The sequence below is a fragment of the Penaeus monodon genome, chromosome 16 (assembly GCF_015228065.2).
Source record: "Penaeus monodon isolate SGIC_2016 chromosome 16, NSTDA_Pmon_1, whole genome shotgun sequence".
NCBI classification, from domain to species: domain Eukaryota; kingdom Metazoa; phylum Arthropoda; class Malacostraca; order Decapoda; family Penaeidae; genus Penaeus; species Penaeus monodon.
In genome coordinates this window covers 15,666,553-15,681,552 of record NC_051401.1, presented here as the reverse complement: position 1 = coordinate 15,681,552, position 15,000 = coordinate 15,666,553, and the positions used below count along the sequence as shown (strand labels likewise).

The window sequence follows — 15,000 nt, the reverse complement described above, 5'->3', positions numbered from 1 at the left end:
TGAGCTGAAGAGCAAGTCAGAAGAGTCAAATTTCGCCAGGTCAGATGAAATTAACATCCTGTTGAATGATCTTGAGCGGGCAAATCAGAGAGCCATCATAGCTGAAAGAGAATCTGCACAGCTCAAGGAACAGCTTCAGAGTTTAACTGCTGCTCATAATTCACTGACAGAAAATATGTCCGTCATGACTACCTCTGTTAGTGAAGTTGAACTGTCTGCAGAGACTTTAGCAAGATCATCTCTTGAGATAGAATTGGCATCTAAGGACAAGGAAATATCCCAATTGGTGGAAGATATCAAGCAGCTGCAGAACTCTCTGAATCTTCTTAGGGAAAGTTCCTCTAGCCAGATTCGAGCCCTTGAAGAAAATCAGGAAAGTAATACTCATATGATTGCTACCTTGGAAGCCAAAGTTCAGCAACAAAGGGATTATGATGAGATCAAAAGGGAACTGAGTATCATGAAGTCTGTTGAATTTAGTGCCATTTCTAAGGATGGCGGAGAAGAGAGCAGTCTTGAAACCTCCTCTAAACCTCTAGAAGTGCTCCTTTTAGAGAAGACAAAGGTTTTGCAGAATGAAAATACTGCATTAAAACAAATGAATAATAGTATGAATAAGAAGACAGTAGAGTACGAACAGGAACTCACAACATTACGTTCTCTTGCAGCTGAACAAAAGGATTTGATATTACATCTTGAATCTGACCTCTCATCAGTCCAGACCCTTTCCTCTTTATACCGTGGTGAAGGGGAAGGTTCTTCAGTGCCAGAGATAGTAGCCGAGGCAGTTAGGGCTTCTACTAGTAGCACCCCTCCTCTCATCACCCCTCAATCTTCAGTCACTGATACACCACCTCCAATGCCAGGAGGAATCCCACCAGACTTTTCATCAGCTGCAGAATCCATTTTACCAATCATTTCTTCTCAGAGGGAGCGTTTCCGTCAGCGTAATGAGGAGTTAGAAGCTGAACTGACTGCTAAAAGTCAGCAAGTAGTGCTTCTTCAAAATGAATTGGATAATCTTCGTGCTGATAACCTGAAACTCTATGAAAAGATTAGATTTCTCCAGTCTTACCAAGGGAGACAAAGCAGTGAAGATTCTGCAGCAGAATCACGATACAGTAGCCAGTACGAAGAGGCGCTAGATCCCTTCTCATCATTCTCACGTAAAGAAAAGTTACGTCGGTATTCAGCTCTTAGCCCATTTGAGAAAGTGACCTTGTCAATGGGGAGGTTTATATTGGGTAACAAAACAGCACGGACTGTAACGTTCATGTACACCGCCTTAGTTCACTGTCTGGTATTCCTTGTACTCTACAAATTGGCCCATACAGAATCTTGTAAGCGTGACTTTGCTTCTGACTGTGCTCAGAAATTTGCAGAGCATATGAATCAGGTTCATGGTCATAGTAACTTCCATGATTTTAATCAGTAGATCATAGAGTGAGTGTGTATCTATAGCACAAATGGTACAGTTGTTTGATAAACATAGAAAAGAGCTATGGTATTTTTTAATTTATATTCAATAGTGCATAAATGAGTATAGCTTTTATCTCCTGTGATGGCTAAATTTCTAAAGATTGAGTAAACATTCCTATATTCCTACTATATTGGATGACCATGTTATGGAAAACCCAGATATAAGATTATACATGCTAAGAAAATATGATCTAAACAGATGCCTATGGTTAAATTTTTATGATAAACAGTATGTGTGCCTAGTGTAATGTGATAATTAGAGGTGTGATATTATTTATTCCCAAAGGTACTGATGTAGAGGAAGTACAGATTGCTTTCAGATTACTGGAAATCACAACAGGAGTTCTTACTTTTTTTTTACAAAGTAATTTGTTTTTATAGAGTTGTGTTATAAGCATTATAGACTAGCCAAACAGATTGCACATGGGGGTAGCTTGACTTCGTTTGTTTCTTTTAGTGGTTCTGAAGGAATTTGGTGATGGATAAGTGTTTGAGTTTTCTGTGTGATACATATGTAGCTTGCTTGAAGCTAGGCAGTACGTCTTTGTTAATAAGACGTAGAATTTTGCCTATCAAAGAATATTTATTGACTTTGTAAGCTACAAACTACACACAAAGTTTTCATGTAAAGTGTTTATTATGGTATTTTATTCCTGTTTGAAAGATCTGATTGTGTAGCATGACAAGTATGGAAGTTAAGTAATCAAGAGTTGTGATCATCTAATGATTATGAAAAAAATCTGGTTAGTGATACCTGCAAATATTTGACTTTACATTTTGAAAGCATAAAGAACAAGACAAAGGAAGTTATGCAACTACACTTCTATACTTTCCATATATATATATATATATATATATGTATATATATAAATATAAATATATATACATATATATACATATATATGTGTATATATATATATATACTATATATATATATATATATATATATATATATATATATATATATATATATATAAATATATATACATATATACATATATATGTATATATGTATATATATAATATTAACAATATACATATATTCATTGTGTGTGTGCATGTGTGTGTGCGTGCGCGTGTGTGTGTGTGTATATATATATTATATATATATATATAATATATGTTATATAAATACATACACATAGGTATTATATATGTATATGTATATAGACATAAACACAGTAAAGTATACACAAAGATAAGAAGGAAATACAGCCACAGTAAGAAGTTAAATTGAACCAAAAGGTTTTAAACTAATCCCGATTTTCCAATCAACTAGACAAATATTTGTTTGTCTGATAAGGAACTCCTGAAGAATTCAAACATTAGGATTCAATTTCTTTCTTATTTTGGCTGTTTCCCTTGTATAGAGAGAGAGAGAGAGTGTGTGGGTGTGGGTCTGGGTGTGAATGCGGGTGTGGGTGCACGCACCCATGCAATATAAATACCTTTTTCTTTTGTAAGAAAGATTGATATGGAATGTCTAATGATGATACATACTGACTTGTTGGATTATTCAAATAATTATCTTTTGAGCCTAAATGCATTTAGCCCTTTTTTGACATGTGTATAGGGCATTATTAGATATATCCATACACAGTGAAAAGGTGTGGTATTAGTTTGTGATTTATTTAATTGTTGATTTACCTGTGTACGAATCTAAACAATAATTTTGCTCCATATTCTCAAACAGCAGATTCATTCCCATAAAATTTTGTTCAGAACAAAAGGTTTTTTGATTGTAGATATTTGATTTTTCCCTCTTGCTCATATTTTTCATATATTTCTTGCTTCTTCTTCTCTTTTTTTCATTTTTTATTTTTGCTAGGTTCATCACTGAAGGTTGTTGTTTTCATGTTATATATATATATTTATACATATATATTTGTTATTATTTACTATACAAAACTTGAAAATAAAAATTGATAAATAAAGAAGTGTTTCATTTAAGATAGTTTACAAAGGATAAGAAAAATAAAGAATAATTACCAAGCATATGTGTTAAATGTTATGGTTAATGTATAAAAGTTTGCATAAAAGTTTCAAAAATAATAGTAAAACTGTCCATAAGCATATTTACACACTAAATAACCAAATATTGTCTTTCCTTGAAAATAAAGATAAAATGTTAATAACTTACTGATCAGTTTTGCAAAATATAAACTTGTAAGGAAAGCATTATATTAGAAAATGTGAGGTATCAGTTGATCATTCATTATATATTTAATTTCATTTTGAGCGTATTTCTTCTTCATACTTGTATATTTATTTCTGAGGAGAGCATTGTTGGTCAAAAATATAATTTTTGATTTACAGGTTAAATGATTCTAACTTCATGACCACAAAACTCCCATCATGTATAACTTACTTAAGTCAAAGAGGAGAAAAGAACATACCTACTATAATACAACAGTTTTGTTTGATATAAAGTAGTATTTGTTGACAAGATGCAATTTGCAAAATTAATAACACAATAGGCTTCTGTTCAGGTTCAACAGAATACGACATCCCTGTGCCGACCCAGTTCCAGGAACAGAGGACGACAGTTATGTACTTGTAATAACAGTGTGCCAGTGTTGAGTTGAGAGGGGCAGTCCTTCCAAACAGTTAGTCCATTCCAGTGTGAGTATGCATTCTTTTAATGTCTTGTTAGTTTCCCACGTGCTCTAGATTTGTGTGGTTACAATATTTAATGAATGAAGTGGAAATTCATGTGATGACGAGTGTTGATATTTGTCCATTTCTTAATACTTGTCTTCGTTACATACATGGGATTCCCGTATCTCCACAAGGATGGACTCTAAAGACTTAGGGTAAACTAGGAGGATTTCTTCATGATTTTTTTTTATGCATCACAGTTTAGTTGGCATGAGTATGAGAGGAAAATCTTTATTCTATTATTAATTTTCATTATTTTGTATTCAATATTATCTTCTTTTTTTATACATAATTGATAGTAGCATACAGTGGCAGAGACACTAGATAGTAACAAGGGCATGCATTAATTTTAAGATGCATTTAGCAATTTTTTCTTATGTGATATGTAATTCACAGAGCTTATTTAGTGATTTCTGTCAGTATTTACTCAATTGAGATCATTTTTATTTTAGGTGTTTTGTTAAGTTTAGCTTTTTGTCAGAATTTTGTTAACTTTTCCTTTAATACTTTGAACTTTAACTCTCTCTCCTTTTTTTGTGTTGCTAGTTGCATTCCTTCTTCCTACCTTTTTTGTGCATTAACATTTTCATTCCTCTCTCTCTCTCTCTCTCTCTCTCTCTCTCTCTCTCTCTCTCTCTCTCTCTCTCTCTCTCTCTCTCTCTCTCTCTCTCTCTCTCTCTCTCTCTCTCTCTCTCTCTCCCTCTCCCTCTCCCTCTCCCTCTCCCTCTCCTCTCTCCTCTCTCTCTCTCTCTCTCTCTCTCTCTCTCTCTCTCTCTCTCAGTGCAGAAAATTTTGGTTTCATTGTTAATTCATTACTTAGAAATTGTGCAGTTATTTACAGTTCTTTACCTTCATTTGACATTTTGGGTATTCTTGTGCATAATGTATCAGTAGCAGTATATATTTTAGTCAGTGGTGTGCACAGCCTTTCAGAAGGGCAAACCTCAGATTAAGAGTGTACTTTCCCTGATTTTGAAGGACAGGACACTTTTCATTCAGAAAAAAGGCAAGGGCTCAAGCACATCACTGATTTTACTTTCATTTCACATGTGGCCAGCGAGGACAAGAAGTAACAGGTTCATTATTGTAGCCCAGATTTTTTACCTGAAAGCCATAATTAGCAAAAATGTTTTGATTAATCCTGGTGTTTTTTCTCAGATATTATTTGCTTGTGATTATACTGTTGTAACTTTGTTTTATTCTCTTGTGCATGTACTGTTTTTAGTTACATTTTAACATTCCTTTAGGTGTTCAAATGGGGTCTTTATCACATATTTGATATTTAAAATTTGTAATGCTTGTTGTCTTTTCAGTTTAGTAAAATTGTGGCTGTGTAAATGTCAGCTATTTGTAATTTTATATATTGTTTTTGTATAGATCCCCCAATAATAATAATAATAAATTGTAGTTGAATGCAATTAGAAATTATATGAAATGTTTGTAAAGAAAATTATTTCCAACTGATATATGATGAAATTGCCTTTTTAGTTGTAGAATTGTTGACCCTTTGTTATGAAAGCATGCTTGCTGTGAATGTTCAAGCACTAAAGTTGCTTGTACTTGCTGTTTTTGCTGAAAGTATATGTGATCATAAAATCTCAAACTTTTTCAGACCAAATTGATAATGCATGTTCTCATCAATTTCTTCTCCTTTCTTTCTAGATTGAAATATTAGATTAGGACATGTCTGACCAACCAGATCCAAAACCCACACTAAGTAATTACTTCGACCAGAGTTCCAGTAGCATCTTTGACCAGCTCTCAGGAACCCCTCAGGATGCCCAGCCAACACCCCCAAGCCATCAGGTGGGCGGAGTAGCACCTGCACTTCCAGCGACCAGTGAACAGATCAGCACTCCATATATAACCCCCATAGCCAATCAGCAACTGACTTACCCTCCAGAGGCTAATTCATTCTCAAGTCCTGGGGCCAACATAACAACCTCTGGGAATGCATCTCCAAGTCAAGGGGATGTATCATTAGGATCACCGTACCAACCGCCTGTTTCTGTGACTCCTGATCCTCAGTTAGGAGGTCCTGGAACACCTCAGCCTAACCCTACTAATCTTCACTCACTGCATCCATCTCATGAGAGCTTTTCCACACCTGCACATCATAACATTCCACTAACACCACAGAACCAAGAGGCTGTTGCTTCTACCACTAATTTACCTGCAAATAATCTACCTGTGCCAACCCCGACTACCCCTTCTCAATCTGCCATGATGATGAGCATGACCACTTCAATGCTTGTTACTGACACATCTCCTAATGCCAGCATGGATGTAGAGGCAACCACAGTAAAGTTTCAGCAAGCAAGTATTGAAGAAGAAGCAGAGCCCTCCTCTCCTTCACAAACCACATTGATCCATGCTGGTAATGTTGCTATGGGAATAGTAGCAATATCAGCTCCTCCAAACAACTTGCAGGCATCAACAGGCAGCAAGCCAACAAGCCCAAAACCACCCATGAAGTTAACTGCAGCATCTGAATCAGCAGGTGATAAAAGCCGACAGAATGAGTCTAAGCTATTTAAATACTTCAGTAACACTAAAACCTCAAATCCATTTGATAGCATTGGTAATCAGACTCCAGGAAATACCAGCGATTCTGCAATGATAAATCCCGTTTATATGTCCCCAACTGATAGCTTTAATATCAGCAATGCCATACCCTCTCCAGATTCCTTTCTGACACCAGCAACAGAACAAGATGTTTTTACTGCAAGCCTTCTTTCAAGTGATGCAGACCGTAGACATGATGCTTGGATTCCTTCAGAAAGTACTAAACAAGCATTGATTGCTATGTCAACAAGTCCCCCTGGAACTTACTTTCCTGAAAAGGATCTTCTTACCATGCCAGGAATTGCAGTAAAGGAGGACTTTGTAAGTAATGAGTCCTCACTTCCATGTGCATATATATATATATATATATATATATATATATATATATATATATATATATATATATATGTATATGTATATATATTTATATGTATATATTTATGTGTATATTATATATATATATATATGTAATATATATAAATATATATATATATATATATATTATATATATATATATATATATATATATATATATATATATATATATATATATATATATATATATATATATATATATATATATATATATATATATATATATATATATACATATATACATATATACATATATGCATATATACATATGGATATGTATATGTATACATGTATATTTACATACAAATATAATTTATTGAAATAAAAAATGTCAAAACTAACAAAGAATTGATGTAGACATGAGTCCTGAAAGCATTGTCATTCAGTTCATAAAACGGGTTTCTGATAGTTTTAAAACGGGTCTAGTGTAATCATATGTTTTAGTGGTCCTTTCATAATCTAGAATTTTTGACAGCTTTTGTCTGTGTCATTCACAACTTTGAAACAAGCCATCTTCTTTGTCCAGGGTGACCCAGTGAAGAATCTTGTACGGACTTACCTGGGAGAAGAGGCTGCAACAAAGAGAGTGGTCTTGACAGCTGCCTCAGTTACACAGGATGACAGAGGTCTGCGTCAGTTGATTGCAGCTGGATGTTACCATGCAGCTGTAAACTTAACAACTCAGCTTCTTACTGTCTATGGACAAGGGGAAGGAAGAGCAGGTCATCCAAGTAAACACACCGCTCACTCAATACAAGTAAGAATAAAAAGAAAGGAGTAGAATCACTGGCAGGTCTCAAAGGAGCTAAAAAAGAAAATGCAAAATATCACTTGTGACAGAACAAGAGATATCTTTCTATTGTTATAGAATTTATCATTTTATGCTTTGATAATATGTCAATTCCTTAGAAGTGATCATAAAAATGGAATATTCATTATTTTCCCACTCCTGCAGCTGTGGTTCACCAGAATAGCCTTACTAATAAAACTACGAAGATTTTCCCTTGCTGAGGTGGAGTGCCAGTACTTTGGAGATTTAGATGCTCCTGACCTGTACTTTGAGTTCTACCCCGAGTTGTATGGGGGAAGGAGAGGATCTATGGTCCCATTTGGCTTCAGGTGGGAAGATTTTTTGTGCTAATATTTTTCTAGTATCATTTCCCCACTTGTTTCTTCAGTCTAAATACTTCTCAAGTTTTCTCTCTTCCTTCTCCTTTCTAATATACAGATTTTTCTCTGATTTTCTATCCCTTCTCTCCTTTGTTTCTTCATCTTCCTCACTACCCCATATGATCAGTCCTTTTGTCGATAAAAATAATTATATACAAATGTATTATGTACATATTTAAATCTCTTATTTTCTTATATACCTATTATAAATATTTTTATAAGATGTTTTATATTGCCTACTTAAATTGTATTAATTAATTTATATATTTGTTTCATTTTGATAAAGCAAATATTCTATAATACTCATAAGATAATTGATAATGGGATTACATACTTTATGGAAAGCAAATTTTAGCATTTTTTAAAAAATTAGTATCTGCCAAATTTAGGAGATAATACTCTGATTAAATATTATAAACTATTGCAACAAAGTATTGTAATGTACTGGAATCAGGCATTATAACTGAACCAAACTAACATCTTAGGTTGCTAGTAGCAGAGCTGCCGCAGTATCTGGGAAAACACACTCAGGCTCTCGACCGCCTGAATGCACTCCTTAGGAATTGTAATCGGGTAAATATGTTTTCACTTTCATATTTTCTTGGTTTGGTGTGGATATTATAGTTGTAATAATAAATAGTAATGCAGTTTAACAAAACTTGTTTTTTACCTCCTCTGTTTGATGTAGATCATTGAAAACCTGAGTAGTGGGCTAAGTGAAGATGGAAGCACTCTAGAAATGACCAGCAACATGCGTGATGACTCACTTAAGCTTTGGAGAACAAGGCGGTTGAAAGTACTCTATTCCATTACAAACTGTGCAGTCAGTTTGAAGGTAAGAAGTTTGTGAAATGTATTTCATATGTCGTATCAGATAAAATTAAAATGGTTTTCCTTACATTATACACTTATTTTATCTGGACCAAATTATTGTCATGTAGAGAATTTTATTACATTCTTTTCTTAAACCATGGAGAAGCCATTGGATTACCATTGACAGTTTACATTTGATTCTTAAATTTCACTCTGCTTTGCTCTTACTTGATTTTCCTATTAATATTTCCATTATAATAAACATTTTCCAAATTCATATCACTTCAGGACTTCCGACTAGCAGGGTCCCTTTTGGAGAGACTCACCCAGGAGGATCCAAATTCAGCTGCAGGACTGTACTCTGCTCTCGGTCGCCTTTGCCTGCAGTTGGGTGATGTGACAGCTGCACAGGTAGCATTTCTTTTTGTTTTGTTTCAAGTATTTCAATTATTTTATATTCTGTAGATATGTGTGATATTTTGGGATAGGTGTAAATTTAGTTGGTCTGTTCTTAGAGGACTGGTCAAAGGTGTTAAGAACATTTGCTTTAATTGCAGGTAATTTGATGCTATTAAGGAATAATGCCACAGAAATCTGGAGAGCCCAGATGCAACACTTGTTGTATATAAAAACAAAGCTAGACATCCATTATCTCAAAACTCATTTATTGGTTTTATTACTAATATTATATTTTTCATCATATTTTTTTCTTCCAGGACACTTTCAACCACTATTTAGAGCATACTCCACCACCACCACACCATGATCCAGTTCAAGGCTTACTGCATTCTGCATATATATCGATAGCACAGAATGCTTTTAAGGATGCAACAGAGATCTTACAACAAGCCCACAAAATTAACCCAAACAATGGCTTGGTATGTTCTGATTATTATACACAAAAACTGTACAATAGTTTTTTGTGCAATGCCTGCAAATATCAGTACTTATTTCCTGTAAAATGTAGGAAATGTACAGAATTATAAGTTGAATGTTAATCAGTATGCATTTTGGCTTATAACCTATTAAACCTATTTTGTTAGCTCTAATGTAAATTACAATGCAGTGAAATGTATTTCAAAGCTAATTAGCCTTCTTTCTTCTTGCAGGTTATTAATAATTTAGGAGTTTGCCTCATGTACACGGGTAGGGTGACAGAGGCCATCAAGCTTGTGGAAGGTGCTGTCTTTTCGCAACCTGACAGATTTTTGCACGAAGCTATCATCTTGAATTTGGCAACCATGTACGAGCTTGAGTCCTCCAATGCTCACCAGAATAAGTTGAAATTGCTATCGCTTATAGCACAACATAAAGGGGATTCCTTCAACGTTGCTGCTCTCAAACTTCAGCCTCAGTAGTATGTTATGTAATTAGATTGTTTATTATAGCTTATTTCCCAAGGAATAAGATTTAGTAGTTTAACCATTTTGTGTAATATAAAGTACATATGTATAAACATTTGATACAACTGTGAGGTATCTTTACTTCAGAAATAGTTGTAAAGGTTGATGTTTACATTTATTGAAGGTTAACATGGCTTCATACCAATGACCTTAACTGTATTTGTTTTATATTATAGATAAATGTGCAATTACTGTAGCTGCATAAAACCAAAGTGGTCTTTGTATTTAATTCTTATACTGGTCATATTCCTGATTTAGATTTTTGTATTTTCTATATATATATATTGCCATCAATGCACACCAGTTGGAAGTGATTTTCTTGACTGTCATAGATCTAAATGTATTCTCCATTCGTATAATTCCAGAAATATGTTCAGGAATTCATTTCCTACAATAAATAGTATGTAGATATGTGAAAATCCTTACATTTTCAATTGTACATAGTCTTTGATGGGGGAAAATGTTGATGCCATATTTAGTGTTTACAACTGTAAAAGCTGTGCTCACATATTTTTTTTCTTCTACCAACATGTTCCTTTCAAGTATTTACAATTAAAACAATTGCAAACCAGTGAAGTGAACAAAATTGCTATGCAAATCACAAGGTTGTCAAATAATAATCTCTAGTCTTAGAGAAATTTAGAGACTTCGTAACACACATAACATATTAAAGATATACATCAGGTAAGCGTTCCATTTTTTCTCTTTACCCCTTCCTGAATTCATCACCTTATTTTAATGTTTAAGTAAATATTTATGATTTTTATTACATAGAACCAACTCCCCTCCACCCCACTCCTTGCTGAAAATGTAATTCAGTACCTGTTCTGCTCTAAATAACCAGGATTATAAACCACCTTTAATTATCTTATGGATAGTGTCTGGTATGAGGAGGTTCGACTGGTCTGCACAAGAAATAGATTAGTTATGCAAGCATTGCAAAATTCAGGATTATTTGTTCTGTAAAGTCTTTGCAAAACATGAGACATGCGATATCTGTAACTGCTTTAATATTTAATATTTATAGCATTCCAAATACAGGATTGTACATTCTTTTGCTATTCAAAGTTGAAGGTGTAAAAACTTGTGGATAAGAGACTACATATATACATAGGAATGTAATAAAATTATATTTTTACTCTCCTTTAACTAAAAAGAAAAGTTAAAAAGACTGACTATTCAGGGAGACAAACATATAACCCATACATGAGCTCAAATAAGCTTAATTTTAATCAAGGATAACACAAAAATATTTAATTGTAAAGATCTGGCTTCTCCAGGATGTTAAATTTAAGTGAATCATCTGGTTAGTCTTTTCCTGTGTAGGTCCAGCTAAAATAATTAACATGTAATAAAATTAAGAGTACAGCCCTGTAAAGGAACAATTTTAGACTATTTATGAAAACCCTATTACATGTGTCTATATGTATGTAATTTACCTTAGGGTTTAACTACAAACTAAAAATGCAATTTATTTTTAAAAGATTTTTATTATGAATACTTATTCTATACAAATATGTACTTGAAATGAAGTACCTATGAAAATAAACAAATATTTCTTAAAAGTTCTCATCACAGTGGGAATATAATTTAAAACAAATGTTATTAAGATCATAACAAAATATAAATTCTTGAACTGAACTCTTGGTTTTTGAATAATTAATAAACATTAACAAGGAATGTTAAGAAATATTTGTGTATACAAAAGTAATCGGCATACTTTCCAAGATGATGATAAAAGATAAAGAGAAAATATAAAAGAAAACAAATCTAGCACAACACTAACAAAAAGTAAGCCTAAAATACTTTGGGCACTTTGTTAATTTCTTCAAGTACTTTATCATACAAGTCTTTATAATCGCTGTGCTCCCGAATAAGCACCATGACTGAGCATCTCTTTCGTCCCATTGCCGTTCCTAGGTCTTGTTTGGATGGTGTGTATATGTACGGCAGGTCCTTCTCTTCACAAACAGCAGGAAGGTGACACATTACTTCTATTGGAGATACATCACCAGCAAATATCACAATTCTGGGAGAGAAAAAAATAAAAATAAAGGATTCAGACATACAAAAGTTAAAACTACACTAGGAACTGTCAAATATTTACATACACCCAGCATTTGACATTTACTGCAATCCTTCTTACCCTGTTGACCCTTTGCGAATCTTTCCTTGGACTTCCTTCAGACCATCATGCAGGTACCCCTGGTGCTGGGAAGCTGCAAAAAAATAAAATAAGTAAATAGATTTATCATCAATCCTGACACTTGTATAGCCATTACATTACGTTACTTCAACATTTTAGACAGTGACAATTCTACATTGATAATAATACGGATATTCTTTCATGGTAATATCACCAAAACAAATCTGACAGTTTAACATGATTTTCTTGTTGGGACCAATTCCATATTTTATTCAATAAAAATGCCCAAAAGGGCGATTTCATATGAAAAAGGTTGCTTTAAATAAGAGTAATTAATGATAACCAATATTTCTTTGCCTACTTTTGCATCTAAAACAAGAATGGTTACTTTGCTAAACATTTTTTAAAGTTTAAGTAAACCATCTTATCTTTCACAAGACTATTATTTTATGGTGCAAGATGACATACTGCAAGTAATGTCAAATGGGATTAAAGATTACCTACTTTTTTCACAGTATATTTTTTTTTACTTGATCTGTTTTAAACCTATAATTTTGAAACGCCTTAAAATCAGCAGAAAATTATGAAAAATATTTTTAAAATTGGAAAAGGTTCATACATAAAAAAAACCATAAATAATGCATTAAAAAATGCATAAAAAGTCATGAGTTTTATTCCTTTTTTTTTTTTTTTTTTTTTTTTTTTTTTTTTTTTTTTTTTTTAATTCATTAAATTCTTAGATGCTTTTTTTATACATGTTCCTTACATGAAAATAATTCTGCAAGAAAACAACTAAAATAATGATGTTAGTGTGAATTTAAAGCTGAATGCATTGTGAAATGTTGACTACAAATTTATACAAGCAACTGTATATACATCAAGCTTAATTGTAATTTTTTGTTCTTATACATGGTAAAACACTATGTTTGTATAATATCATGCTCAAGATAATGTCTAAAAATGACTCAGAAATTTCCCATGAAAAAAATCGAGACGATATATTGTAAGCCACTTCCAACATGTAACAGTAAGATGTTTCCCCCAAATCAAAGAGACATAAATAGATTAGTCTGCTACACTACCTGAGCAACTTCATCTAAACTCTAGAAACCAGTACGTTTGAGAACTTATTAAATATTTACAATAAAGTACTATACTACCTGCTTCATTAATTTCCTGTATTCATCATTTTTTTTCATACTTTTCAAGAAAACTATTTTGTTTATGCTTATGAGCTATATTATTTTTGCTGTATTTTAAATGTATACAGTATTTTTTTTTTTAGTTCTCTTCTTATTGGTAGACCCATTGCCAACGAGTGGCATGTACGCACATGCCATGGCATGGCGGGACCATCTGCCGGGGGCACGTACGCACATGCCATAGAGTATGTATGGACATGCCATGAGTTTTTTTTTGTTACAATTACGGCAAAAGATTATTTTTCTGCCAGTGAAAGTGTGATTAAGTCGGTTTTAACACTCTCATTTTTACCATGCAACAAACCGACAATTTCAACTCCATGATGCCGCACACTGCTTATTTTATTCGGACTATAGACCGAATAATGAGCAATTATGGAGTCTATATAACAACAAATATACCCTTCAGTCTCGATTTATCAGGAAGTTTGGCAAGTAGAGACTTTAAAAAATAATGAAAACTGAAAATACAACATATCTTCGTAGTATTACGAAGAAACGGCATGGGATGCTGGTATTTGGCATGAGTGGTCGTGCATGCTGGGGCGACGATATAAGCCCCCGGCAGCGAGTCCAGGGCCACTATGAATACTACCCGTCGGAAAAGGGTTAAAATCAAGTCTAGCTAGTGGTTAGATGTTTAGCAATTGGAAAACATGAACAGATATGGATGGTCAACCTTGGTATACAAAACTTTTCTTTTATGAAGAACATTTATTTATAAATCTAACAGCCAAAAGTTCCTTTGTAGTACCAAAGATGGCAAAACTTTCCCAATGTTTGAGTTTGACAATATTCTTTTGCACAGGATATTTGAGTTTGAATTTCACAATTTCTAAACTTTACCCTACTGTATGTACATATCAGTCATAACAGCCACTCTCTTTTCATCTGCCTGTCACTCTGAATATAAATGGCAGGTGCACCTAGGCAAAATATGCTCAAGGGCATACAGACTCAGCACAGGAATAAAGGAAAGTTTTTTTGAAAACTAGTCACTTCATGCATCAAGAATCATAATTTAGAATTACAACCACAATTGCCTTACACCAAATGTGAAGACCTACATAGAATGAGTTGGAACTGCAACTAGGGCTACATATGAAAAGCAATCCATACTTTTACTTTTAAAAAATAAATAAATAAAATAATAGGAATCTTTCTTGCGAGTTTTGAACAGAGGCCAAAC

At 33.4% G+C, this 15,000-nt stretch overlaps 2 protein-coding genes across 7 annotated transcripts in view; one reads left to right on the top strand and one right to left on the bottom strand.

The window, feature by feature from the left end:
- LOC119582553 (protein CASP-like) overlaps positions 1-11,590 on the top strand; it is an 18,524-nt gene extending 6,934 nt beyond the window's left edge. For 2 of the 6 annotated variants that reach the window (XM_037930899.1, XM_037930900.1), the window contains exons 2-11: positions 3,969-4,101; positions 5,800-6,637; positions 6,821-7,023; positions 7,604-7,834; positions 8,033-8,196; positions 8,733-8,820; positions 8,936-9,082; positions 9,349-9,471; positions 9,777-9,938; positions 10,170-11,590. In XM_037930899.1, coding sequence (XP_037786827.1) covers positions 5,821-6,637; positions 6,821-7,023; positions 7,604-7,834; positions 8,033-8,196; positions 8,733-8,820; positions 8,936-9,082; positions 9,349-9,471; positions 9,777-9,938; positions 10,170-10,418 — 2,184 coding nt within the window. In that variant the 5' untranslated portion in view covers positions 3,969-4,101; positions 5,800-5,820 and the 3' untranslated portion in view covers positions 10,419-11,590. Of the gene's footprint in view, positions 1,882-3,968; positions 4,102-5,799; positions 7,024-7,603; positions 7,835-8,032; positions 8,197-8,732; positions 8,821-8,935; positions 9,083-9,348; positions 9,472-9,776; positions 9,939-10,169 lie in introns of those variants that run through there. The other 4 variants (XM_037930897.1, XM_037930898.1, XM_037930901.1 and 1 more) reach the window with 2 other exon arrangements.
- Positions 11,591-11,932: 342 nt separating this feature from the next.
- LOC119582555 (H/ACA ribonucleoprotein complex subunit 2-like protein) overlaps positions 11,933-15,000 on the bottom strand; it is a 5,147-nt gene continuing 2,079 nt past the window's right edge. Inside the window, exons 2-3 of the mRNA XM_037930903.1 lie at positions 12,610-12,682; positions 11,933-12,492 (exon numbers count right to left, since the gene is read on the bottom strand). Coding sequence (XP_037786831.1) covers positions 12,261-12,492; positions 12,610-12,682 — 305 coding nt within the window. The 3' untranslated portion in view covers positions 11,933-12,260. The remainder of the gene's footprint in view (positions 12,493-12,609; positions 12,683-15,000) is intronic.